This window comes from Cervus canadensis, chromosome 19 (genome assembly GCF_019320065.1).
Source record: "Cervus canadensis isolate Bull #8, Minnesota chromosome 19, ASM1932006v1, whole genome shotgun sequence".
NCBI lineage: Eukaryota > Metazoa > Chordata > Mammalia > Artiodactyla > Cervidae > Cervus > Cervus canadensis.
The window spans coordinates 48,029,933-48,057,805 of NC_057404.1; the positions used below are offsets into that span (position 1 = coordinate 48,029,933).

A 27,873-nucleotide genomic window follows, 5' to 3' on the forward strand; every position below is an offset into this window, starting at 1 on the left:
TCTTTTGGACTCTGGGAGAGGGCGAGGGTGGGATGGTTTGGGAGAATGGCATTGAAACATGTATATTATCATTTGTGAAACGAATTGCCAGTCCAGGTTCGATGCATGATACAGGATGTTCGGGGCTGGTGCACTGGGATGACCCTGAGGGATGGGACGCAGAGCGAGGTGGGAGGGGGGTTCAGGATGGGGAACACATCTACACCCGTGGCTGATTCATGGCAATGTATGGCAAAACCCACTACAATATTGTAAAGTAATTAGCCTCCAAAAAAAAAAGAAAAAGAAAGAAAATAAGCAGTAGTTATGAATAAATTGAGTTTATTCATTAAAAAAACAAATCAAATCAAATCTATAAAAGATGAACTGGATCAGTAAAATCTAGATGAGTTCAGTACATAGCCTTCTATTGCACACCTTCATTATCTCATCCTTTAGAATTACCGGTATGAATACGGCTGTTTTGTTTTGAACATGGAATACAGCTACCTGGCACCAAGCTCATGAGCTGAAACGTGAAACCCACACTCCATCGGGTTATTTGACCACAAGTCTCAAACCAGCTTCATCTTCCCAAGAAGTGACATGGTCTCCAGCATTCACTTAGACGGCTTAGATAGTGAAGAATCTGCCCACAATGCGGGAGACCTGGGCTCGATTCATGAGTTAGGAGAAGATACCCTGGAGTAGGAAGTGGCAACCCACTCCAGTATTCTTGCCTGGAGAATCCCATGGACAGAGGAGCCTGGTGGGCTACAGTCCATGGAATCACAAAGAGTTGGACACAACTGAGCAACTAACACTTCACTTTAGAATTCAGTGACTAGTTGAGCTTTTATTTTTGAATGACTTGAAGATGTTCACTAGGAAAACAGTGACAAATTTTGAAAAATTTTAAAGGGTTATCAAAAAGGCATCTGGTTTGAATACTTTAGATTTGAGTGACAATATGTTAAATGTTTGGGAATATTATGGACAGAAGAGCAAATTTCAGAGAGGAGAGAAATACTAAAAATAAAGATTTGTTGGGGCAACTTGGCAAATGATAGTTGGAATTTCCCCTTTTTCTGTTTTATTACGCCAACTCAGTTCCTCAGTGGGTTATAACTAGATTAACCATTATCTTTTACCATTCAAAGTGGGTCACTGCTGAGAGTGAAAGGGGAGCTATTAATAATTATGCTGAGACAATGGGTATAAAACTAAGGTTACCCTGAGCAAGCCAGGATGTATGGATTTTAGTTTATTGGTTCCACTTCACTTTAAAGGATGGAGAGATGCCATTTCTTTTTAGTATTGCTCTTGCTTTTTCAAAACGCGTCAAAAGTGATTCAACTAGTGTCACAAGAAAACAACCAGAAGAAAGGTCCCCAAATGATCCTTCCAGCTACACATACACAGTGAGCTCAGAAAATAGAAAACCAAAAATGTTCTTAATTTGGACTTCACGGTGGTACAGTGGATCAGAACCTGCCTGCCAAAACAGTGGACACAGGTTTGATCCGTGGTCTGGGAAGATTCCTCATGCCACAGAGCAGCTGAGCACACAGGCTGCAACTACTGAAGCCTGAGTGTCTAGAGCCTGTGCTCAGTGACAGGAGGAGCCACTGCGAGGAGAAGCCACGTGCCACCCCTAGAGAAAACAGCAGCAGCAAAGTGCGGATGAAGACCCAGAGCAATCAAACATGAATAAGTAATGTACACATCAAACCGCTTCCCGGTGCTCACACAGTCAAGAGTCTGCCTGCAGTGCAGGAGACCTGGGTTCAATCCCTAGGTCAGGAAGATCTCCTGGGGAGGGAAATGGCAACCCGCTCCAGTATTCTTGCCTGGAGAATCCCATGGACAGAAGAGCCTGGCAAGCCCCAGTCCACGGGGTTGCGAAGAGTTGGACACAACGGAGCAACTAACACAACTGACTGAGTGACTAATTAGAGAAAACAGCAGCAATGAAGACCCAGAACAAACATAAATAAATAATGTGTATATAAAGACCATAAAGAAGGCTGAAGACTGAAGAATTGATGCTTTTGAACTGTGGTGCTGGAGAAGACTCCTGAGAGTCCCTTGGACAGCAAGATCTAACCAGTCAATCCTAAAGGAAATCAACCCTGAATATTCAATGGAAGGACTGATACTGAAGCTGAAGCTCTAATACTTTGGCTACCTGGTGTGAGAAGCCGACTCATTGGAAAAGATTCTGATGCCAGGAAAGATAAAAGGAAGGAGGAGAAGGGGATGACAGAGGATGAGATCGTTGGATGGCATCACTAACTCAATGGACATGAGTTTGACCTAATTCCAGGAGATAGTGAAGCACAGGGAAGCCGGGAGTGCTGCAGTCCACGGGATCACAAAGGATAAGCCACAACTTAGCAACTGAACAAAAACAATATATAAAAAACCATTTTAATTCTAACTATAAATCTGCCATTATTGTGGTGTGTGTTTGGATCAACAGGGCTCAAAGTTTGTGTTTTGACATAAACTTGCTTTATTTAATGTACACTAGCATTTTGTCAGAATCTTGTAAAATGACTACAATTGCTAGCTTTCCTTTAAACTGACTTCTTTTCATTATTTCCTTTCAACTTAAAAAAAATTTGCTATCCATACTTGTATCGAACAGTTTTTTTTTTTCTTATTTAACTTTTTCATAATAACAAGGTCATACAAAATCAGGGCAAGCCTCCCGCAGACCCTCTCTGATCTCACTGGGCTCCCTGAGTCCCCAGAAAGAACCACTAGCCTGAACTTTTGAAATGTTGTTTTAATGTTTTACTATACACGTTAATAAATACAATGTAGTGTTATAATTTATGGGTTATTAAACTTTTCACAAAAGGTATCACATTGCCACAATTATTCATCAGCTTGCCTTTTTTTGCTACTCAGTATATGCTTTCTAGAAATATCTTCTGCTTTGTTACATTTGGCCTTTTGATGTTGTGTCTTTAAAAATGTGAAGTTTATAACCTGTTGTTGAAAAACTAGGAGTTTTTCCCCATGACATTTATAGTTTATGTATTCATTTCCTTCATAATATTAATATCACTGTTATCATCGTCTGTAATGTTCTCTGTGGATTAAGAGGGACCACTTCTGGAAACCATAACAAAGCACTAGATACAAGGCGTGTGAGTATAAATTCAGTTCTGAAATTTGTTATTTTCAATGTTTCATGACTTTATAGGTCAATGATGTACTTAACTCCTTCAATATGGGTTTTTAAAATGTCATATTTTTCTCATCTGAACAGTTTCAGTTGGTTTTATTATATACCTGTTTCTTTAAAAATAAGGCAGTTGCCAATAATTCTTCCAATATTAAATACTGATGGGTGTATAAAACCACAAGTAGATTTGACCAAGTATCATTCATGTGCATCTTTGCTCTGTTAAACACAGTTTTCTGAATGTGTCCTATGGTATATATAAGCCCTTTGTTCATGGAACTCTTACTAAAGAAAAAGTAATTTTCTATTCACTTTGAATATATTTTATACTTAAGCGGAAGATGAAACTCAATGACAAAATAAAAAAAAGGCCAGGAAATACAAATGAGTTTCAACAGAGAAAACTGCTGGATAATAACATGGCAAAAAGTCCAACTGTAAAGTGAGGATATCTGGCTTTGAACAAATAAAGCCTAAAGCAATTGAGGCCAGAGTGAGTCACCAGGAGACAGGAATAAGTAAATTTGAAGCAGGTGTGATACTGGTGTCTACAAATATGCAGCACAAAGTAATTAACTTATTCTAATGTGCACGACTAGACACCTGTCCTTTGATCTGCTCTGGGTCAGAGACCTAGAAAAAGGCTCCTTGTTCTGCCAGTGAGAAGAAAACTCTGCCAGGCAGAGACCTGGTAAAGACTGCTTGAATCGGAAGCATGCACATCTGCACCCAATCTAGAAGGATTTAAAGTTATTAAATCAGTACACAGAAAGTCCTTTACAAACCAACAGAAGTAACCCTGCTGAGATGCCATAGCAACATGATTTAATGACTCAGGAAGAATGGGTGGCTGGCACCTTGAAGGGCTTGAGGCTGTCTGCCATAAGCAGTAATCTCAGGATTTACTAGTTCAAGTTACCAGAATTTTTTTCAGCATTTACCCTAAGGAAATATCCAAATATCTAGGGCCAAACGCCACCTGGAATTGTCTCATCAAATAAGAAAATGCTTATCCTTGGGTTGTAGGTTGCTATGTCCTAATCTTATCCGTAAAGACTGATACAGAAGCTGATGGCTTGGGTCTAAAAGGGGAGGCATGGCTTGAGGTTAATGGGAAGAAATTTTCAAGAAAACCCCAGAGAAGTCATTCTTCAATGAAATAAAGCCATGGTGGACCTGGGAAAAACCTCACTCGATCATATCCTATCTACTCCGTCAAAACTTATGACAGCCTTCAATAAATTACAATGTATTTGACCTATATGAAAACTGCTGTTCTATTCAGTCAAAATCCAAAGATAAAGAAAGAAAACATGCTACAGGTAATGCTCACCAAATCCTCTAACACCCCCTTCCTCCTTCTGAAACAGAGCAGTAAAAAGGAGGGGTTTCTTTTTGCTTAGGGAGCCTACATATCTGATTTAATTTCCATCCAGTTGTCTCAGTTCATGAGTAAACACAGTTTGGGGTATCCGGAAATAAGTCTAAGCTGGGTCTCTAGTTACTGTAAGGGAGCTAACAGGCAGGCTTGAAAAACTGGGGAAAAGACATTTGTTTTAAGCAGTAATATACATTAAAAAATCTTTTCAGTGATTTTCCAAAAGCAAAATCTTACTCTTCTCTCCCTTATTTCTAATTCCTCTAACAGTAAAGTTAGGTTCTCTCTCCTCTTTTTTCCAAATCCATGACATCCTATTAGTGGCAAGCAGTGGCTCTTAGGGTCCTACATAATTGCATGCCATCTCACGCAGGAATCTCTTGTGTAAGGACTTTATATACTTATATATTAAACACCATTTATAGGCGAATTTGAAAATTTGTGAATTATAGTAAAATAAGAGTCGTAATTTTCTACAAACATATTCTTATAATAACATTATTATTCATAAGAATAAGAATATAAGGTTATTTTATTAATATATGACCTAGATTGGAGAATTTTTATTAATACTCATAAAAACATTTGTCTGTGAGCTTATTTTTTTTATGCTTTATATAAATTTTTGATGCTTTATGTCAATTTCATTCAAAAGCTATTTGGATTCTAAAAGAGCAAATATCACTTGAGATTCTCTAAGCTGTGTATGAGATTGTGTATGCATGTGTGTATATTTTAGAAAATGCTGTAAATGCAGTAAAGCACAAAGAATAATAAACACCCAATATCCAGAATTGAGCTGTCAACATGATGCTTGTTTCGTTTCTTTGAATAAGAAGACAAGGCATCACAAGAAATTTAAATCTTTTTTGCTCTAGATTACTGGTTCACTAAAACCAATCTCTATAAGCTCTGAAGTTTTTTCTGCTTATTCTCCAGTAAATAATGGGCATTTAAAAACCTGTCTCCTCTCCCTTTCCATAGATGTAAGAATTGAGTATATTTTCTTCTATTATCTTTTTAGATATTTTTACAAATACTTAAATGCATTAATGAACAGCATATGTTTTATGTCTAGGAGTAAAATTTACATAAACATTCCATTAAAAAATTCATTCTGTATTTAGCCTTTTCATTCAATGCACTGTTGATCAGAATTAAGCACAGAGAAACCTTAATATACTCTTCCTAACATGGGACCATGTTCAATTAATACAACCACAGAATTCCATTATAATATTTCCAAATAACTGATTAGAATATTATGATCAATTTTTATATGATCCAAGACAGTCCATGCTTGGACACCTTTCTGTAGTTTCAGCTTTTAAAATTTTATACAAAATTTTATACATGGCTCTGAAGAAAGTGAACTAACCGATAGAATTAAGGAAACTGAAGGTGAAACAGGAACTTGTCAATCTAAAAAAAGATGGTAGTGTTAATGACTATTGCATATGTTCTATCATGTAAGTAAGTACTGACCTTGGGAACCTGGGTTTTGGCATAGGAAGAAGGAGAAATCTATTAAGTAAAAACTCTCTAGTCATAAATATGAATCAGAAGTATGAATACTAACTCTGGATACATTCTTTCAAAATAATGAATAATTTTCTATTTCTGCTCTCTGAGAGGCCTAAAAATAAGAACTTAGTGACAATAATTACCGCTAGTACTTAGAGTTATTTCTAAATACTATCTCTTTCTCCCAAAGGAATTTGGGATCTTTTGAGAAATGACTGATTCCAGTTCTGGACAAGAATATGCCAACATGCTTGGCCTGGAACGGCTTGTCATTCCCACCCCCACCCCCAATCACATACACACCCCAAAAAACACACACATACACAAAATCAAGCTATGAGTACTACTCAGGATGGGGAAAGGATTCAGGAGCCAATCTGAAGGCACTCCCTCTGGTCAAACAGGGGTTAACTTAGCAACAAAAAGAATAGCAGCATTGGACTACCATACATCAAATCCAAATTCACCTCACACTCACTGACATGTAAAAAAGTATAATTCTGTAACTTCATAATGATACTTAAAAACACCCATTATTATTCAAATGCTAAGTAATCAAATTAATTTTTTTGAAACTGCTAAATATGACCAAAGAATCAAGTATTTATCCTTGCTTTTGTTTCACTAACTTCTTATAAAAAGTCCTATTAAATCTAAATATAATAAAATTTCTAGCTCTGTTGACTAACAAAGAATATAGGATTTCAGAAGAACGCAATCAGTAACATCCTGTCTGGGGGAAACTCTAAAAGAGACACAATTTGGATTATCTGAACAATGGATTGGAAGTGGAAGGAAGGGTAAAACCTCTAAGTTAAATCAACCAATGGAAAAGTGTGGACCCATTTGGGTGAGGATTCTTTACTTTTTTTTAGGTCCTTATCAGTTGACTATTTTATATATAGTAGTGTGTATATGTCCATTGGGTCAAAATTCTTAAAAATAAATTGTAAAAAAAAATTGAAACGACTGGAGAAAATGGGACACTCAATAAGAAAGAATTATTACTAATTTAGGTGAGATAATGACACTGACCAGTCTAGTAAGGCTACTTAACTTTTAGAAGTGGTATCATTTCATTCAGAAGTAATTGAGTCTGTAATAGTTCCCAATAATTTGGGTCAAGGAAGAAGTTGGTGGGAATATAGATGAAACAGTGTTGATAACTGCTTAAGCAGGAGAACAGGTGCATGGGGGTCCCTGGACTTTCTTCTTCCCTCTTATATGTGCTAAGGTTAAAAAAAACAGAAGATAAAGGTTCAGGGGATGTTGAAAGATCTATAAAATGCTGAAAGGCATCATCAAGATAATTTTTCCTTCAAATATCAAAGTACTTAAGGTGAGACAGACTGTGAACCTTCAATGTAAATAAAAATGAAAATGCTGCTTTGTATTAGAGAATGAGGACCTGATACATATGAAACAGAAGGAGTCTTTAGTGATCGGTTCAAATCCCAAGTATCTCCCATGTAGTGCCTTATGAAATGCCCCAAAATATAGAGTGCCTGCAGTAGCAAGCAGATCAGTGTTTCAGATGCAGGGAGCCAGCCTGATGGAAATGTGCAGATCAAAGTTTGTGAAAATCCTTTTCCAGCCTGATCATCTTTAAATAGCCTTAAGTGACTAATGAGGCTTTTAATGATTCCATGTATTTCTCCTTAGTGGTGCATGCTAAGTCGCTTCAGTCATGTCCGACTCTTTGCGACCCCATGGATTGTAGCCCGCCAGGCTCCTCTGTCCATGGGATTCTCCAGGCAAGAATACTGGAGTGGGTTGCCACGCCCTCCTCCAGGGGATCTTCCTGACCCAGGGATCGAAGTCCGTGTCTACAGTGGTTCCTGAATTGCAGGCGGACTTTTTACCCCTGAACCACTGGAGAAGTAGAACTGTTAATATGTAATACAAGAAAAGTATAAATACTCCTATATATTAGAAAGAATAGGTTTTTATTCTGTAGCATATTTATATCTGCTTCCCTACCCACCCCAAGCCTAGTTATCAACCTGCTTGTTTTGACAAGCAAAACACCTATTCTAGGTGCCTTTGTTAGCACTGTAGTTAAGTTCTGGCACCTGTTTGGATACCAGCTGTGTGCTAATTCATCTTATGATTGTCAAATCACCAAATATTACAAAACTAGACATGTTCCTTCAGGGTTCCAGGAGTGTGTCTGTATGTTGGCTGGCAGATATTTCTGGAGAGACCAGGCCTGATCCTGACCAGCCTCTATGACGAGTTTTGTCTGATGCAAAGTAAGACCTGAATGCATAAGCATATGCCTGTTAGTCAGTTCAGGTGGAGGATGCTTTGGGGATATGGAACAGAAGCATTCTCTGGTCCAGTGTCTCATTAAATGCCCAAAAGTCACTTTTGACTATGTATCAGTCAGTAAGCATATGCCCACCCCATCTGAACACTGCCATACCCTTCCCACAGTTTACTGTTGCAGCTTTCCATTTACCCCATCAACATTTATACGCCAAAAAAAATGGAACTGATGTACTGCTTCCAGTCCTAAGACATAAACTGAGTTACCGCATGCACAGTTTGGACAAGAGAGGAGACGGCTTCTCAAAATGAACAGAGGGTTCTCAAAATGAATAGAGCATGGCAAGCTTGGCTGCAGGAAGCCTTTCTCTCGGGATGTGGTGTTATTTCACAACCTTAATAATAAACAATATGAGATGCAGGATTAAGCGTTGTTGTCTTTCAGCTAATCTGATGAAATAGATGGATTTTATTTGGAAAATGGAAAAAAAACAAAAAACAACCTACCTGAAGACTGCAAGGGTCAGAGACCAGAGCACTAATGGCTTCCTCAGTTCAAACTTCGCCCGTTTGTTCATTAGGTGCCGACCACCAAAGACAAAGGCAGCATACAGAGCCGAAAACAGGAAAGATTTCTTCCTATGAACAGGGAGAAAAACAAAATCTTGTGAAATAAAGATCTTTAAGCAATTTATCTTTATTCTTTAGAATTATATTTATTCACCAACTTTTATACCACTCTTCTCTTCAAACTCACTGAAAATATACTCTTGGGAATGTGCCCCCTTCATTGAAGAGAGATACTTTGGTCCATTTGGCAACATGGTGGCTATTGACTCCTCCCCTGATAAAGTAGGCCATGCAGGCTAACTCATGTCAGGATAGATGTCTTTTCTTTTGGGGCTCTGTAACTCTAAATATTTCATCAACATGGTACTGAAGCACAAAAAGAAACATTTTTACCAAGAGAATTAATTTTCAGAGTTTGTTGGACAATTCAGACAGATTAATTTAAAAGGACCATTTTATTGGAAATAGAAAAACTAGGTGACAGACCTGTATCCTAGGACAAGAAAGCCTTTAAAAATGGCATCTTCCTAATAGACTAATGATACTAAAAAAGGATTTTGGAGAAACACTTAATGACTTAAGACACTAAAATCAAGCTACATGAATTATGGCTCCCAAAAGATGGATTCCTGACATCTTCACCAGGGAAGGCAGGTATTAAATTTCAGTATAATCATTAATAATAAGCCTAATTGTCAGACATCATACAATACAATAGGAAGAACACAGAACTTCTTACAGTACAGTGGCCTAAAACCTTGAGGTTGAATCTCATCAAATATCTGATTTTTCTACCTGCTATAGGAAAGATAGGGGATAAAGCCAAACTGTGAAACATTCTGTTGTAATTCAGTCTCTAAGTTGTGTCTGACTCTTTGCAATCCTGTGGACTGTAGCCTGCCAGGCTCCTCTGTCCATGGGATTTTCCAGGCAAGAATACTAGAGTGAGTTGCCATTTCCTTTTCCAGGGGATCTTCCCCACCCAGGTTTTGAACCCATGTCTCCAGCTTGGCAGGCAGATTCTTTATCACTGAGCCACCTGGGAAGCCCAGGACATTCTGTAGGACAGCTGACTTTCTTTCTTCAAAATGTCAGTGGTAAGAAATCAAAATCTAGGGCTGTTCTATATTAAAAGCAACTTGAGAGACATAATTAAATATAACATGTTGAACTTTTGGGGATCCTTATTTGAACAGACTGTTTTCTTTTTAAAAAATTCTTTAATAAAATTAGAAAGTTATCAGTCATAATTTTAAAAATTCTTATCTGTTAATATTTATGGGTGAAATTATGTCTTGGATTTGCTTTAAAATACTCTAAGAAACAAACAGAACTGAGGAAGTATTAAGAATGGAGAGATGAAAGGGGATTTAAAAAAAAAAGATGGAACACATCTTATGTGGAACACATCCACATAAATGGGTGTCTTCAGCACCCATTTATGATTAAAATGCTTCAAAAAATGGGCAAAGAAGGAACCTACCTCAACATAATAAAGGCCATATATGATAAGACCACAGCAAACATTATTCTCAATGGAAAAAAGTGAAAGCATTCACCCTAAGATCAGGAACAAGACAAGGGTGCCACTTTTACCACTATTATTCAACATAGTTTTGGAAGTCCTAGCTACAGCAATCAGAGAAGAAAAAGAAATAAAAGGAATCCAGATTGGAAAAGAAGAAGTAAAACTCGCTGTTTGCTGATGACAAGATACACAGAAAACCCTAAAGATATTATCAGATAATTACTAGAGCTAATCAGTGAATTTAGCAAAGTCTCAGGATACAAAATCAGTACACAGACATCACTTGCATTCCTATATACTAACAATGAAATATTAGAAAGAGAAATTAAGGAATCAATCTCATTCACCATTGTAACACAAAAAAAATAAAATATCTAGGAATAAACTTACTGAAGGAGACAAAAGAACTGTATGCAAAAAATTATAAGCCACTGATGAAAGAAATCAAAGATGACATAAACAGATGGAGAGATATTCCATGTTCCTGGGTAGGAACAATCAATATTGTGAAAATGACTATACTACCAAATGCAATCTGCAGGTTCAATGCAGTCCCTATCAAATCACCAATGGCATTTTTCAAAGAACTAGAACAAAAAATTTCACAATTCATATGGAAACACAAAAGACCCCAAATGGCCAAAGCAGTCTTGAGAAAGAAGAATGGAGCTGGAGGAATCAATCTTTCTGACTTCAGGTTATACTACAAAGCTACAGTCATCAAGACAGTATGGCACTGGCACAGAAACAGAAACATAGACCAATGGAACAAGATAGAAAGCCCAGAAATAAACCCATTACTTTGCCAACAAAGGTCCTTCTAGTCAAAGCTATGGTTTTTCCAGTAGTCATGTATAGATGTCAGAGTTGGACTATAAAGAAAGCCGAGGGAAGAATTGATGCTTTTGAACTGTGGTGTTGGAGGAGACTTGAGAGTCCCCTGGACTGCAAGGAGATCCAACCAGTCCATCCTAAAGGACTGGTGCTGAAGCTGAAACTCCAATACTTTTTGGCCACTTGATGTGAAAAACTGACTCATTTGAAAAGATCCTGATGCTGGGAAAGATTGAAGGCAAGAGGAGAAGGGGATGACAGAGGATGATTTGGTTGGATGGCATCACCAACTCAATGGACATATATTTAAGTAAACTTCAGGAGTTGGTGATGGATAGGGAGGCCTGGCATGCTACAGTCCGTGGGGTCGCATAGAGTCTGACACGACTGAGTGACTGAACTGAACTGAACCAATGGGTACCTTATTTTTGACAAAGGAGGCAAGAATATACAATGGGGCAAAGACAGCCTTTCCAATAAGTGCTGCTGGGAAAACTGGACAGCTACATGTAAAAGAATGAAATTAGAATGCTTCCTAACACCATACACAAAGATAAACTCAAAATGGATTAAAGATCTAAATGAAAGACCAGAAACTATATAAAACTTAGAGAATACATAGGTAGAACACTGGACACAAAGCAAGATCCTCTATGACCCACCACCTACAGTAATGGAAATGAAAACAACAGTAAATAAGATTAAACTTAAAAGCTTTTGCACAGCAAAGGAAACTATAAGCAAGGTAAAAGGACAGCCCTCAGAATGGGAGAAAGTAATAGCAAATGAAACAACTGACAAAGGATTCATTTCCAAAATATACAAGCAGTCATACAACTCAATACCAGAAAAATAAACAACCCAATCAAAAAGTGGGAAAAAGACCTAAACAGACATTTCTCCAAAGAAGACATACAGATGGCTAACAAACACATGAAAAGATGTTCAATATCACTCATTATTAGAGAAATGTGAATCAAAACTACAACGAGATGTCACCTCTCACAGGTCAGAATGGCCCTCATCAAACAGTCTACACACAATAAATGCTGGAGAGGGGGTGGGGAAAAGGGAAACCTCTTGCACTGTTGGTGGGAATGTAAATTGATACAGCCACTATGGATGGCGGTATGGAGATTCCTTAAAAAACTAGAAATAAAAGCACCATATGACCCAGCAATGCCACTCCTAGGCATATACCCTGAGGAAACCAATACTGAAAAAGACACATGTATCCCATTGTTCACTGAAGCACTATTTACAATAGCTAGAACACGGAAGCAACCTAGATGTCCATCGACAGATGAATGGATAAAGAAGTTTTGGTACATATACACAATGGAATATTACTTGGCCATGAAAAGGAACACATTTGAGTTAGTTCTAATGAGGTGGATGAACCTAGAGCCTATTACACAGAGTGAAGTAATCAGAAAGAGAAAGAGAAATATTGTATACTAACACATATATACGGAATCTAGAAAGATGGTACCGAAGAATTTATTTGCAGAGCAGCAACGGAGAAACAGACATAGAAAACAGACTTATGGACCTGGGGAGAGTGGAGGAGAGGGTGAGATGTATGGCAAGAGTAACATGGAAACTTACATTACCATGTGTAAAATCGATAGCCAACAGGAATTTGCTGTGTCTCAGGAAACTCAAACAGGGACTCTGTATCAACCTAGAGGGGTGGGATGGGGAGGGCGATGGGAGGGAGGTTCAAGAGGGAGGGGCTGTATACCCAGGCTGATTCATGTTGAGGTTTGAAAACAACAAACTTCTGTAAAGCAGTTATCCCTCAATTAAAAAATAAAGTAAAAAAAAGAACTCACATTTCAGGAAATACCTACCCACCAACAAATACTTTTAAAGAACTTGTTTGTTTTTGAAGAGTGTTTTATCAACATAATGTATGAAATTAGGAGAACAACCAAGAGCTCAGGCATTCTAAGCCAAAAGGCAAATTCAAGAGAATCAAGTTTTAAGGACAGTTGAATCTAACAGAACTTCACCCATTTTTACTACTAAATTATCTAAGAATCCATAGGAAATTTTCAGCTAACGTCCATCTTCATTTGTGTCAAATAACATAATAATTTTTTAATTGGCTTCCTCATATATTAGTAAGCTGATTATTTTTCAAACTTTAAGCTTTTTATTTTGTATTGGGGTAGAGCCGATTAGCAATCTTGGGGCAGTTTCAGGTGAATAGTGAAGGGACTCAGCCATACACACACATATCCATTCTCCTCCAAACCTCCCTCTCATCTAGGTTGGCACCGGACTGAGTCGAGTCTCATGTGTTACACAATAGGTCCTAGTTGTTACATTGTTATTTTTAATGAAAATCTAAAAATGGTAATTTTTAACAAGTCTAAAATATTTTCAGAAAAATAAATTTCAGAAATAAAAAAGATAAAAAAGAAAAAATAATGGAGAGATGAAAGGAGAGTAATAAAAAAAAAGATGAAACACAGGATCTTATGAGTCCTTTTTTCTTTTTGTTAGGTTTAGGTGGGACTTTTAGTCAGTAAGGTCTAGGTAAATAGAATAGAATCTGCAAATCCTGCACATTTATTAGTGTACCAAGGAGAAGTGAACAATACTATCGATAATGCCATAAAGAACAAAACCACAAAGTTTTCGTAGAGTACAATTCAATAGAAAGTAACAGAGGCCATGTATTACAAATAACTGAACAAGTGAGTACTTTCTGATATGATAAAGCAATGTTTCTTTTAAAATGGGTATTCCTCACTCAAGGGCTGAAAAATAAGTTCCGAGATGTAATACAAAAAGAAAAATGCATTCACCCAAAGAGCATTACTTGTAAAGGGCTTTGTATATTTCCCCCAATGACTGTCACGTATTGCTGACTCATAAGAGACCTTATTGTTCACACAGCGTCACTCTTCTTCCAGTGATTGCAAGCGATTGACTTCGTGACCACCACCAAATAAAGTGGTGATTTCTGAAATCAACTGGTAAATAGATTTAAATAAATCACTTCCACCGAGTGTCACAAACTCTTGGAAACATACGACCTGGCACAGACTAGTGCTTAATAAATGTTTGTTGAATGATCATGATCGTGTCACATTGAATTTTCTGATAAGAGAAAATATAATTAATGTACTCAAGCACACGGAAGCTCAGAGAACACTGAGAAGATCAACAGTTGTGGCCCAGATGGAAAAGAACCTGCCTGCAATGTGGGAGAGCCAGGTTCGATCCCTGGGTTGAGAAGATCCCCTGGAGAAGGGAATGGCTACCTGCTCCAGGACTCTTGCCTGGAGAATTCCATGGACAGAGGAAAAGACTACAGTCCATGCGGGTCACAAAGAGTCGGACAAAACTCAGCGACTAGCAGTTTCACTTTTTCACTTTCCCTTTCCCAATTAATGTCTTAATAACTAAAGAATAAAATATTTAGAAGAAAAAAAAAAAACAAGATCCATTTTCTTCCTCCAGAAAGAAAGAGACTATTTCTGTATTTCAAAGAGAAGCAGAAAAGTGAGACAATTTTACGGAAACTGTTAACTATTGAATATTTGAAGAATAAAGCAGTTTTGGCCATAAATACATTTATTGCTTTACTCCTTTGAAGTTTGAAAGTGTATGGCATTACTTTAAAACTCAGAATCACTATCTCTACTTATGTGCACATAAGGATTCACTCAAGAAAAACAAGATTTATTAAGTTAATGTAGACAGTAGTAATAAGCAAAAGCATATGTTCTTTTCTAAATGAAAGGTAATGATAAGTGACAATAATCATAATATTATGATTTAAGGAGTGATTCCTGGGGGTAGAGATGGTGCTAAAAAGCTCTGGTATTTAATTCTCTTAACCATCCTTAACGTAGGTAAGACATTTTCTTCATGTTATGGCCAAGGAACCTGACTTAGAAATTAAGTAGCCTCAGTCCTATGGTAAGAAAAGTTTATCTGCTGTGTTATAAGAATTCCTTAAATCCCTTTATAGAACTACAAGGCTACTGTGTAACTTTGTAGCACACTGTTTGTAAAAAGATGAACAGGAATCTCTACACCTTTGTTTCAACTGCCACATTTTCTGGGCAGTGGGAAGTCTTTGATCCAAATCCTCTTCAGAATGAATTCACTATATGTATCACTGAAACTCTTCCTTTCAACGATTTATTATTCTTTCTCTTGCTCATTCACTCTAATTCCAAGTTCAGTTATAGTTACATCAATTATATTACTCACAATTATGAACCAACTTAAGAATGTCTACATGATCCTATCATTCTAGCCTAAGGGAAAAATAATGGGCCCTGAAGAACTAACCAAAGAATAAAAGTCTTCCCCCTATATTCTTTCCTCAAATTTCTTCAGTTCTAGAATGAGAATTAGTCCTAAGGTACTGCTAGGTTTCTGGCCAGGGCTGTTCCCTTTTTCACGTGTTTACTAAAGATCTCTTTGTGAATCTTCAATTCCACAGCTAGGGCAACCAAGTTAATCACTATAAACATGCAGAATTTGAGAACTGTGAGGGACAAATGTTCTTGTTCTACAGAAAAGGAAATGAGGTGGAGAGCGCTGATGACGTTGGTCGTTCAGGGTCACGTGGCTGCATTCACACATATTGGTCAAAACTACCAAAAATTGAAATGGCTGTGATCAAGCAGGTAGGTAAACAAAAATCAATTGTCTAGGCTCTATCTGGGTCCCAGGCAGTCAATAATGAGTGCTACTGCTTCAGTTGTCTCTGACTCTCTGTGACGCTATGGACTGTAGCCCACCAGAGTCCCCTGTCTATGGGGATTTTCCAGGCAAGAATACTGGAGTGGGTTGCCATGCCCTTCTCCACTAGTGGGAATCACTAGTTTTCCAGGGGATCTTCCTGACCCAGGGATTGAACCCACATCTCTTAACGTCTCCTACATCGACAGGCAGGTTCTTTACCAACAGTGTCACCTGGGAAGCCCCCAGTCAATAAAAGGAACTGAGTATAAATAGTGTAATAAAAAACAAGTTACTTATTGTATCCTACATAAATCTTCCACTGTGGTGAAATTTAAATAATGTTTTGGCAACAATGGATGGACTTGGAAGGCCATTATGCTAAGTGAAATGAGACAGACAGAAAGAATACTGGATGATATTACAAGGAATCTAAAAAATACAACAAAGTAATGAATATAAGAAAAATGAAGCAGTCTCACAGATATAGAGTACTACTGGTTAACGGGAAAGGAAGGGGAGGGGCAGTATAAAGGTGTGAGGGTAGGAGAAATCAACTGTTGGATGTAAGATAGGCTACATGGTTGTATTTTACACATGGGAAATATAACCAATGTTTTGAAATAACTGCAAAAGGAGTATAAACTTTAAAAACTGTAGTAAAAATGAGTAAATACACAAAAAATAAAAATGTTAAATAATGCTTTGAGTTAATTTAGAACTAAGTTTAGGGTTCTGGTAAGAGGAGGCATCTGAAGAAGCATTAACTGAGTAAAAATTTATCATTCATAGTTGAATGTTATAATTTTTCCACTTTGCTAGAAGAGAATTGCTCTTTAGCCAAAAGGGTGATTTAAGCGGATTAAAACTGGATTTCCATCCTGGTATCTCTTTGGTAAAGTTTCAATTACAGTCAAGATGAATAATGACTTGCCCCAGGCCCACTTACTATTTAATGTGGATAGATGACTTCCCTAAAACTTCAACAGTAATCCAATAATACTTCATATTCTGACAGACCTCCATAGATGGGTATAATGGTAACACTGCACTGTTTAACCACCAGATAAATAGAAATTTCTAGATGGTATGGACTCTTGTTTAGTAAATGCACTCAAATGCTCAATCATACAGCACAATCTTTAGCTGTAGGTACTTCAGTCCAGTTCAGTCACTTAGTTGTGTCCAACTTTTTGCGACCCCATGAATCGCAGCACGCCAGGCCTGTGTCCAGAAACAAATCCCGAGTCTACCCAAACCCATGTGCATCAAGTCGGTGATGCCATCCAGCCATCTCATCCTCTGTCATCCCCTTCTCCTCCTGCCCCCAATCCCTCCCAGCATCAGGGTCTTTTCCAATGAGTCAACTCTTCGCATGAGGTGGCCAAAGTATTGGACTTTCAGCTTCAGCATCAGTCCTTCCAATGAATATTCAGGACTGATCTCCTTTAGGATGGACTGGTTGGATCTCCTTGCAGTTCAAGGGACTCTCAAGAATCTTCTCCAACACCACAGTTCAAAAGCATCAATTCTGTGGTGCTCAGCTTTCTTCACAGTCCAGCTCTCACATCCATACGTCGACCACTGGAAAAATCATAGCCTTGACTAGATGGACCGTTGTTGGCAAAGTAATGTCTCTGCTTTTTAATATGCTGCCTAGATTGGTCATAACTTTCCTTCCAAGGAGCAAGCGTCTTTTAATTTCATGGCTGCAATCACCATCTGCAGTGATTTTGGAGCCCCCCAAAATAAAGTCTTCACTGTTTCCACTGTTTCCCCATCTATTTCCTATGAAGTGATGGGACCAGATGCCATGATCTTAGTTTTCTGAATGTTAAGCTTTAAGCCAACTTTTTCACTCTCCTCCTTCACTTTCATCAAGAGGGTTTTTGGTTCTTCTTCACTTTCTGCCATAAAGGTGGTATCGTCTGCATATCTGAGGTTATTGATGTTTCTCCCAGCAATCTTGATTCCAGCTTGTGCTTCTTCCAGCCCAGCATTTCTCATGATGTACTCTGCATATAAGTTAAATAAGCAGGGTGACAATAGGCAGCTTTGATGTATTCCTTTCCCAATTTGTAACCAGACTGTTGTTCGATGTACAGTTATAACTGTTGCTTCCTGACCTGCATACAGGTTTCTCAAGAGACAGGTTAGATGGTCTGGTATTCCCGTCTCTTTAAGAATTTTCCATAGTTTATTGTGATCCACACAGTCAAAGGCTTTGGCATAGTCAATAAAGCAGAAATGGATGTTTTTCTGGAACTCTGTGGCTTTTTCGATGATCCAGCAGATGTTGGCAATTTGATCTCTGGTTCCTCTGCCTTTTCTAAAACCAGCATGAACATCTGGAAGTTCACAGTTCACCTATTGGCGAAGCCTGGCTTGGAGAATTTTGAGGATTACTTTGCTAGTGTGTGAGATGAGCGCAATTGTGCAGTTGTTTGAGCATTCTTTGGCATTGCCTTTCTTTGGGACTGGAATGAAAACTGACCTTTTCCAGTCCTGTGGCCACTGCTGAGTTTTCCAAATTTGCTGGCATACTGAGTGCAGCACTTTCACAGCATCATCTTTCAGGATGTGAAATAGCTCAGCTGGAATTCCATCACCTCCACTAGCATTGTTCGTAGTGATGCTTCCCAAGGCCCACTTGACTTCACATTCCAGGATGTCTGGCTCCAGGTGAGTGATCACCCCATTGTGATTATCTGGGTTGTGAAGATCTTTTTTGTACAGTTCTTCTGTGTATTCTTGCCACCTCTTCTTAATATCTTCTGCTTCTGTTAGGTTCATACCATTTCTGTTCTTTATCAAGCCCATCTTTAAATGAAACTTTCCCTTGGTATCTCTAATTTTCTTGAAGAGATCTCTAGTCTTGCCCATTCTGTTGTTTTCCTCTATTTCTTTGCATTGATCGCTGAGGAAGGCTTTCTTATCTCTCCTGGCTATTCTTTGGAACTCTGCATTTAGATGGGAATATCTTTCCTTTTCTCCTTTGCTTTTCACTTCTCTTCTTTTCACAGCTATTTGTAAGGCCTCCTCAGACAGCCATTTTGCCTTTTTGCATCTCTTTTCCATGCGGATAGTCTTAATCCCCTGTCTCCTGTACAATGTCACGAACCTCCGTCCATAGTTCATCAGGCACTCTGTCTATCAGATCTAGTCCCTTAAATCTATTTCTCACTTCCACTGTATAATCATAAGGGATTTGATTTAGGTCATACCTGAATGGTCTAGTGGTTTTCCCTACTTTTTTCAATTTAAGTCTGAATTTGGCAATAAGGAGTTCATGATCTGAGCCACAGTCAACTCCCAGTCTTATTTTTGCTGACTGTATAGAGCTTCTCCTTCTTTGGCTGCAAAGAATATAATCAATCTGATTTCGGTGTTGACCATCTGGTGATGTCCATGTGTAGAGTCTTCTCTTGTGTTGTTGGAAGAGGGTGTTTGCTATGACCAGTGCGTTCTCTTGGCAGAACTCTATTAGCCTTTGCCCTTTGCCTTTGCTTCACTCCGTACTCCAAGGCCAAATCTGCCTGTTACTCCAGGTATTTCTTGACTTCTTACTTTTGCATTCCAGTTCCCTATAATGAAAAGGACATCTTTTTTGGGTGTTAGTTCTAAAAGGTCTTGTAGGTCTTCACAGAACGGTTCAACTTCAGCTTCTTCAGCATTACTGGTTGGGGCATAGGCTTGGATTACCATGATATTGAATGGTTTGCCTTGGAAACGAACAGAGATTATTCTGTCGTTTTTCAGATCACATCCAAGTACTGCATTTCGGACTCTTTTGTTGACCATGATGCCTACTCCATTTCTTCTAAGGGATTCCTGCCCACAGTAGTAGATATAATGGTCATCTGAGTTAAATTCACCCATTCCAGTCCATCTTAGTTCATTGATTCCTAGAATGTCAGCTTTCACTCTTGCCATCTCCTGTTTGACCACTTCCAATTTGTCTTGACTCATGGACCTAACATTCCAGGTTCCCATGCAATATTGCTCTTTACAGCATCAGACCTTGATTCTATCACCAGTCACATCCACAACTGGGTGTGGATTTTTGCTTTGGCTCTATCCCTTCATTCTTTCTGGAGTTATTTCTCCACTGATTTCCAGTAAGTAGGTACTTAATACTTTTCATACTGTTCTTGGGGTTCTCAAGGCAAGAATACTGAAGTGATTTGCCATTCCTTTCTCCAGTGGACCCACATTTTGTCAGAACTCTCCACCATGATCTGTCCACCTTGGGTGGCCCTACATGGCATGGCTCATGCATTCATTGAGTTAGACAAGGCTGTGGTCCATGTGATCAGATTGGTTAGTTTTCTGTGATTGTGGTTTTAAGTCTGTCTGCCCTCTGATGGAGAAGGATAAGAGGCTTATGGAAGCTTCCTGATGGGAAAGACTGAGGGGGAAAGTGGGTCTTGTTCTGATGGGCAGGGCCATGCTCAGTAAATCTTTAGTTCAATTTTCTGTTGATGGGTGGATCTGTGTTCCCTCCCTGCTATTTACCTGGAGCCAATCTACATGGAGGTAATGAAGATAATGGGGACCTTCTTCAAAAGATGCCATGCATGTACTGCTACACTCAGTGCCCCCAACCCTGCAGCAGGCCACCACTGACTCAGGTCTCTGCTGGAGACTCCTGGACACTCACGGGCAAGTCTGGGTCAGTCTCTTGTGGGGTCACTGCCCCTTTCTCCTGGGCTAGTGCTATAAAGAGCAATACTGCATATGAACCTGGAATGTTAGGTCCATGAATCAACGCAAATTGGAAGTGATCAAACAGGAGATGGCAAGAGTGAACGTCAACCTTTTAGGAATCAGTGAACTAAAATTAAAATGGACTGGAATGGGTGAATTTAACTCAGATGACCATTATATCTACTACTATGGGCAAGAATCCCTTAGAAGAAATGAAGTAGCCATCCTAGTCAATAAAAGAGTCCAAAATGCAGTACTTGGATGCAATCTCAAAAGGACAGAATAATCTCTGTTCATTTCCAAGGCAAACCAATCAGTATCAAAGTAATCCAGGTCTATGCTCCTACCAGTAATGCTGAAGAAGCTGAAGTTGAATGTTTCTATGAAGACCTACAAGATCTAAAATTAAGACCCCAAAAAGATGTTCTTTTCATTATAGGGGACTGGAATGAAAAAGTAAGAAGTCAAGAAACACCTGGAGTAACAGGCAAATTTGGCCTTGGTGTACAGAATGAAGCAGGGCAGAGAATAATAGAATTCTGCCAAGAGAACGCACTGGTAATAGCAAACACCCTCTTCCAACAACACAAGAGAAGACGTTACACATGGACATCACCAGATGGTCAATACTGTAATTAGATTGATTATATTCTTTGCAGCCAAAGATGGAGACACTCTATACAGTCAGCAAAAACAAGACTGGGAGCTGACTGTGGCTCAGAACATGAACTCCTTATTGTCAAATTCAAACTCATATTGAAGAAAGTAGGGAAAAGCACCAGACCATTCAAAATGAAAGAAAGTGAAAGTGAAGTCGCTCAGTCGTGTCCGACTCTTTGCAACCCCATGGACTGTAGCCTACCAGGCTTCTCCGTCCATGGGATTTTCCAGGCAAGAGTACTAGAGTGGGTTGCCATTGCCTTCTCCAGGGGATCTTCCCGACCCAGGGATCAAACCCAGGTCTCCCACATTGTAGGCAGACGCTTTACCCTCTGAGACACCAGGGAAACCCCAGAGCATTCAGGTATAACCTAAATCAAATCCCTTATGATTATACAGTGGAAGTGACAAATAGATTCAAGGGATTAGATCTGATAGATAGAGTGCCTGATGAACTATGGACGGAAGTTCGTGACATTGTACAGGAGATAGGGATCAAGACTATTCCCAAGAAAAAGAAATGCAAAAGAGCAAAACGGTTGCCTGAGGAGGCCTTACAGATAGCTGTGAAGAGAAGAGAAGTGAAAAGCAAAGGAGAAAAGGAAAGATATTCCCATCTGAATGCAGAGTTCCAAAGAATAGCAAACAGAGGTAAGAAGGCCTTCCTCGTGAACAGTGCAAAGAAATAGAGGAAAACAACAGAATGGGCAAGACTAGAGATCTCTTCAAGAAAATTAGAGATACTAAGGGAACATTTCATGCAAAAATGGGCACAATAAAGGACAGAAACAGCAAGGACCTAACAGAAGAAGAAGAGATTAAGAAGAGGTGGCAGAATACACAAAAGAACTGTACAAAAAATGTTTTAATGTCCTGGATAACCACGATGGTATGGTCACTCACGGAGAGTGTGAAGTCAAGCAGGGCTTAGGAAACATTATTACAAACAAAGCCAGTAGAGGTGATGGAATTCCTGTTGAGCTATTTAAAATCCTAAAAGATAATGCTGTGAAAGTGTTGCACTCAATATGCCAGCAAATTTGGAAAACTCAGCAGTGGCCACAGGACTGGAAAAGGTCAGTTTTCATTCCAATCCCAAAGAAAGGCAATGCCAAAGAATGCTCAAACAACCGCACAATTGCACTTATCTCACAAGCTAGTAAAGTAATGCTCAAAATTCTCCAAGCCAGGCTTCACCAATATGTGAATCGTGAACTTCCAAATGTTCAAGCTGTTTTTAGAAAAAGCAGAGGAACCAGAGATCATATTGCCAACATCCGCTGGATCATTGAAAAAGCCACAGAGTTCCAGAAAAACATCCATTTCTGCTTTATTGACTACGCCAAAGCCTTTGACTGTGTGGATCACAATAAACTGTGGAAAATTCTGAAAGAGATGGGAATACCAGACCATCTGACCTGCCTCTTAAAAAATCTGTATGCAGGTCAGGAAGCAACAGTTAGAACTGGACATGGAACAGCAGGCTGGTTCCAAATTGGGAAAGGAATACATCAAAGCTGCCTATTGTCACCCTGCTTATTTAACTTATATGCAGAGTATATCATGAGAAACGCTGGGGTGGATGAAGCACAAGCTGGAATCAAGATTGCTGGGAGAAACATCAATAACCTCAGATATGCAAATGACACCACCTTCGCAGAAAGCGAAGATCTTAAGAGCCTCTTGATGAAAGTGAAAGAGGAGAGTGAAAAAGTTGGCTTAAACCTCAACATTCAGAAAACTAAGATCATGGCATCTGGTCTGATCACTTCATGGCAAATAGATGTGGAAACAGTGACAGACGTTGTTTTTGGGGGCTCCAAATCACTGCAGATGGTGACTGCAGCCTTGAAATTAAAAGACGCTTGCTCCTTGGAAGAAAAGTTATGACCAACCTAGACAGCATATTAAAAAGCAGAGACACCACTTTGCCAACAAAGATCCGTAAAGGCTATGGTTTTTCCAGTGGTCATGTATGGATGTGAGTGTTGGACTATAAAGAAAGCTGAGCGCTGAAGAATTTATGCTTTTGAACTGTGGTGTTGGAGAAGACTCTTGAGAGTCCCTTGGACTGCAAGGAGATCCAACCAGTCCATCCTAAAGGAAATCAGTCCTGAGTATTCATTGGAAGGACTGATATTGAAGTTGAAACTCCAATATTTTGGCCACCTGTTTCAAAGAGCTGACTCATTTGAAAAGACACTGATGCTGGGAAAGACTGAAGGGGAGAGGAGAAGGAGACGACAGAGGATGAGATGGTTAGATGACATCACAGACTCAGAGAACATGGGTTTAAGTAGACTCTGGGAGTTGGTGATGGACAGGGATGTCTGGTGTGCTGCAGTCCATGGGGTTGCAAACAGTCAGACATGACTGAGCAACTGAACTGAACTGAACACTATTCAGATAGTGATTGAACAGCCCCATTACAATAGTTATAGGGCTTCCCAGTGGTGCTAGCAGTAAAGAACCCACCTCCCAATGCAGGAGACATAAGAGATGTGGACTCGATCCCTGGGTTGGGAATATCCCCTGGAGAAGAAAATGGCAATCCACTCCAGTATTCTTGCCTGGAGAATCCCATGGACAGAGGAGCGTGGTGGGCTACAGTCCATGGGGTTGCAAAGAGTCAAACTCGACAGAAGTGACCTAGCACACACAAGTAACTAACCACCCAAATAAGGACCACCCAAATGCAATACGGGTATGCTTGTATATACGCTTTCTTCCCCTTTTATTTCTGTCAGCGTGATTAATAAAAATTAGTCCATAATTAATCAAAACAATAGATTTACCTTTTGTCTTCAGAAATCTGGATTTCTTCATAATGCTATATTGTTCCAAAACATTCCTACATGTTTTTCCTATTCTGGCCTATTCTGTGTACCTGTTTATGATTCGTATTGATATTTACTGTTCTATCTAACAAAACTTCTTAATGAGTGTATGTGTGTATATACATATATATATATTCAACTTTTTTTCCTTTTAACTCCTGGGATTACACTGAAACCAGCACTTAGTAGCTTGAGTCTCCCATCAAAATCTCTGCCAGATGACTTGCACTCCTTTGGAAGTCAGACAGGTTTGAAAATGGTGAAACTTTCATGTAGGTAGCATTTCACACAGGATAATTGCTAATGAACCCCATGAGGAGATGACCTGAAGCCTCTTTATATCAGTGATCTTGTTTTAATGGCTACTATGTTTGTACCATGGAGAAGGAAATGGCTAACCACTCCAGTGTTCTTGCCTGGAGAATCCCAGGGATGGGGGAGCCGTCTATGGGGTCGCACAGAGTTGGACACGACTGAAGCGACTTAGCAGCAGAAGCAGCAGTATGTACGTGTCAGACATAAGGAGTTGTGAAAAAGAAAATTATGCCGTGAGGGAGAAAAGGAACGAAAAGGAGACCTAAAAAGACCTCGGCTAATCTATCTGGTACATAGAAAGTTTCCACCGTCTAAGCCGAAGAGTGTGAAGCCCAGAAAGTATGCCGCTCAGTAAGGCCACATCTCCTTTAAGATTTCTCCTTTAGTTCGGTTGCTGATTCAAGTCATAAAAATAATTCAAGGTTCTGAAAGTAATTTTAGGACATACATGAATTGGAGACTGTAAAAATCAGTGAACAGAAACCTCAATTAAATAGAGTCCGGAGACCTGAAGGGGAAATTCCCCTGTCCCACGACCATGTCTGGTCTGGACTGTTTTTCATGGTCTTTTCCAGTGCTCAGAGTTGATATCTCATGGCAGTTTAGCTTTTGTATCTCTGATAAGAAACCCTATGGAGCACTGTTCATGGGCTTTTTCCTTTTAGACCTGAAGGGGAAATTCCCCTGTCCCGCGACCACGTTCTGTTTGTTGTTTTAATAGCTAAGTCGTGTCTGACTCTTTTGCAACCACATGGACAGTAGTCTGCCAGGCTCCTCTGTCCATTGGATTTCCAGGCAAGAATACTGGAATGGGCTGCCATTTCCTTCTCCATGGGATCTTCCCTACCCAGGGATCAAACCTGCGTCTCTTGCATTGGCAGGCAGATTCTTTGCCACTGAGCCTCCAGGGAAGCCCCTGTGACCATAGCAGAGACCAACAGGAAAAAGAAAGACTTCTCTCTTTTCCTGGCAACAACACAGTCAATGACAAGTCATGGATTCTGTTTATTATAGCCCTCTCCACTTCCTTATAAAAGCATTCTTCTTTCCTTGCATGTGGTTCACCACGGTTGTAACACCCTAAATGGCAATTCTCTGCTGATCCCCAATAAATTAATCTGGAGAAATATCTGGTCATCTATTTGTTTGATGTTCACCACGGTTGTAACACCCTAAATGGCAATTCTCTGCTGATCCCCAATAAATTAATCTGGAGAAATATCTGGTCATCTATTTGTTTGATGTCAAACAAGACCCAGAGACTGAAGGGAATATACTGCTTTCTCCCCGACAAGACACTCAGGGGATGTGTACTGTGTTTACAATTTGATGAGGGTATAAAAGGAGGTTTTCTGGTGAGGAATCCTGAAATTATGCACAGTTTAGCCAGGGCTGGACTGTGTCACTTTCTTGAGAGTTCCACCAAGACTTCAAGCATTTTTCTATATTAAAAATGATGGGAAATTTTCAGCAGTTTTTATCCTTAAGTAAATTGTAACTGGGAATTAACTCTGTGCCCAGAAATTCTGATAAATAATTTTGTGAATCATGGAGTATGTCCGTAACTAATACAAATGGTGACTTTATAATTGCAAGACAGGCCATTACTAAAGAAAAGGGTGTCATTCTAATCTGTTTGATCCAGCACATATTGTGTGACTTCTGATCATTGAGTTGCAAACACCTCTGCTTCTCATTCTGCTTTCCCCTCAGATGCTAATTTAAAGATCACAGGTTCTCTTTATTTAAGGTGAGAAAACCATTTTTTTTTAATCATTCTATTGTCAAAGTAGGTCATGATCAAAGTAGTTACATTAATACAATGGATTCAATGACGCGGTCATATATCCCTTTCCAGGGAAGAGCACTCCTCTTAGGACAGACCTGTTGTAGAATGTTGCCTGTACATTATCTGTCAACATCTTTTTTCCCTTTGCTACCAAAAAAAAAAAAACAACCCACCAAACAAACCCAACTTGTTAAACTGTTTTGTTATTTCCTTTTTACAGTTGGAAATAAGATCTTTGAGGGAAAAATACTTTCAAAATGTGTAAAACACACACACACACACAGCCCCCTTAGAAATGCCACCTCTCTAATACGTAAATTGGTAAGACACCAATTAATTACCTTTGTTTCCCTAAATATTTTCACATGTTGATGAAAAATGCTGACATCTATCCATCCATTCAAAATTTAATCATCTTTTTCATTTGCAGTGTGGTTAGCATGCCATTGAACGGTTTAAAAAAAAAATTCCTTTTGGAGAAGGCAATGGCAACCCACTCCAGTACTCTTGCCTGGACAATCCCATGGATGGAGGAGTCTGGTCGGCTGCGGTCCATGGGGTCGTTAAGAGTCAGCACGAGTCAGTGACTTCATTTTCCCTTTTCACTTTTATTAAAAAAAAAAAAAAATCCTATGGAGGAACAAATTCTGCCTTTGACAGGAAAAAATGTGTTGGTGCTTTGAGGTGGACCCTTAAGGCTTTGGCTGGATGGACAGAGGCAAGAGAACTTGGGTGGGAAGAAGCAGTGGTGTTTGTCATGAGCTAAGCCGGGAGCTTATCAGTCGCTTTGGAGTGGAGAAAGCTAGTTTGGAAATAAAGGGCAAAGTCAAAGTATGTACAGTTCTGAAAACAGCAGAGCTAACTCTGCCTGCATTGTAGCTCAAAGTTGCAACAGGTTTTAAGGCAGGTGGCGACTAATTCGTTACCATTAATAATTACAGTACCAAAATTTGTGGCTTAATTTTCTCTCCTTTCCTCCTTCTTAACATATATAATGTGACTTGGATACAAGAAGAAGGGGGGGGGAAGAATGATGAATAGTGATTCCAGAAAGAGAGAGATTGAGAACGCTGGTTTAAGTCGTGGAGAGCAATGAAAGACTTGGAGATGGGAGGGGGCAGAATAAAAAAGCCTCTGACTGTGTGGATCACAATAAACTGGAAAATACTTAAAGAGATGGGAATATCAGACCACCTTACCTGCCTCCTGAGAAACCTGTATGTAGGTCAAGAAGCAACAGTTAGAACTGGGCATGAACAACAGACTACTTCAAAATTGGGAAAGGAGTACATCAAGGCTGTATATTGTCACTCTGCCTGTTCAACTTTCATGCAGAGTACATCATGCAAAATGCCAGGCTGGATGAAGATCAAGCTGGAATCAAGATTGCCGGGAGAAATATCAATAACCACATATATGCAGATAACACCACCCTAAATGGCAGAAAGCAAAGAGGAACTAAAGAGCCTCTTGATAAAGGTAAAAGAGGAGAGTGAATAAAGCTACTAGCTTAAAACTCAACATTCAAAAAAACGAAGATCATGGCATCCGGTCCCATCGCTTCATGACAAATGGGGA

General features: G+C 39.2%; 1 protein-coding gene across 2 annotated transcripts in view; it reads right to left on the minus strand.

The window, feature by feature from the left end:
• The window catches only part of ELOVL6 (ELOVL fatty acid elongase 6), a 135,765-nt gene that overhangs the window by 39,268 nt on the left and 68,624 nt on the right, over positions 1–27,873 (minus strand). For both annotated transcript variants that reach the window (XM_043438283.1, XM_043438282.1), the window contains exon 3: positions 8,853–8,984. In XM_043438283.1, the coding sequence (XP_043294218.1) occupies positions 8,853–8,984 (132 nt within the window). The remainder of the gene's footprint in view (positions 1–8,852; positions 8,985–27,873) is intronic.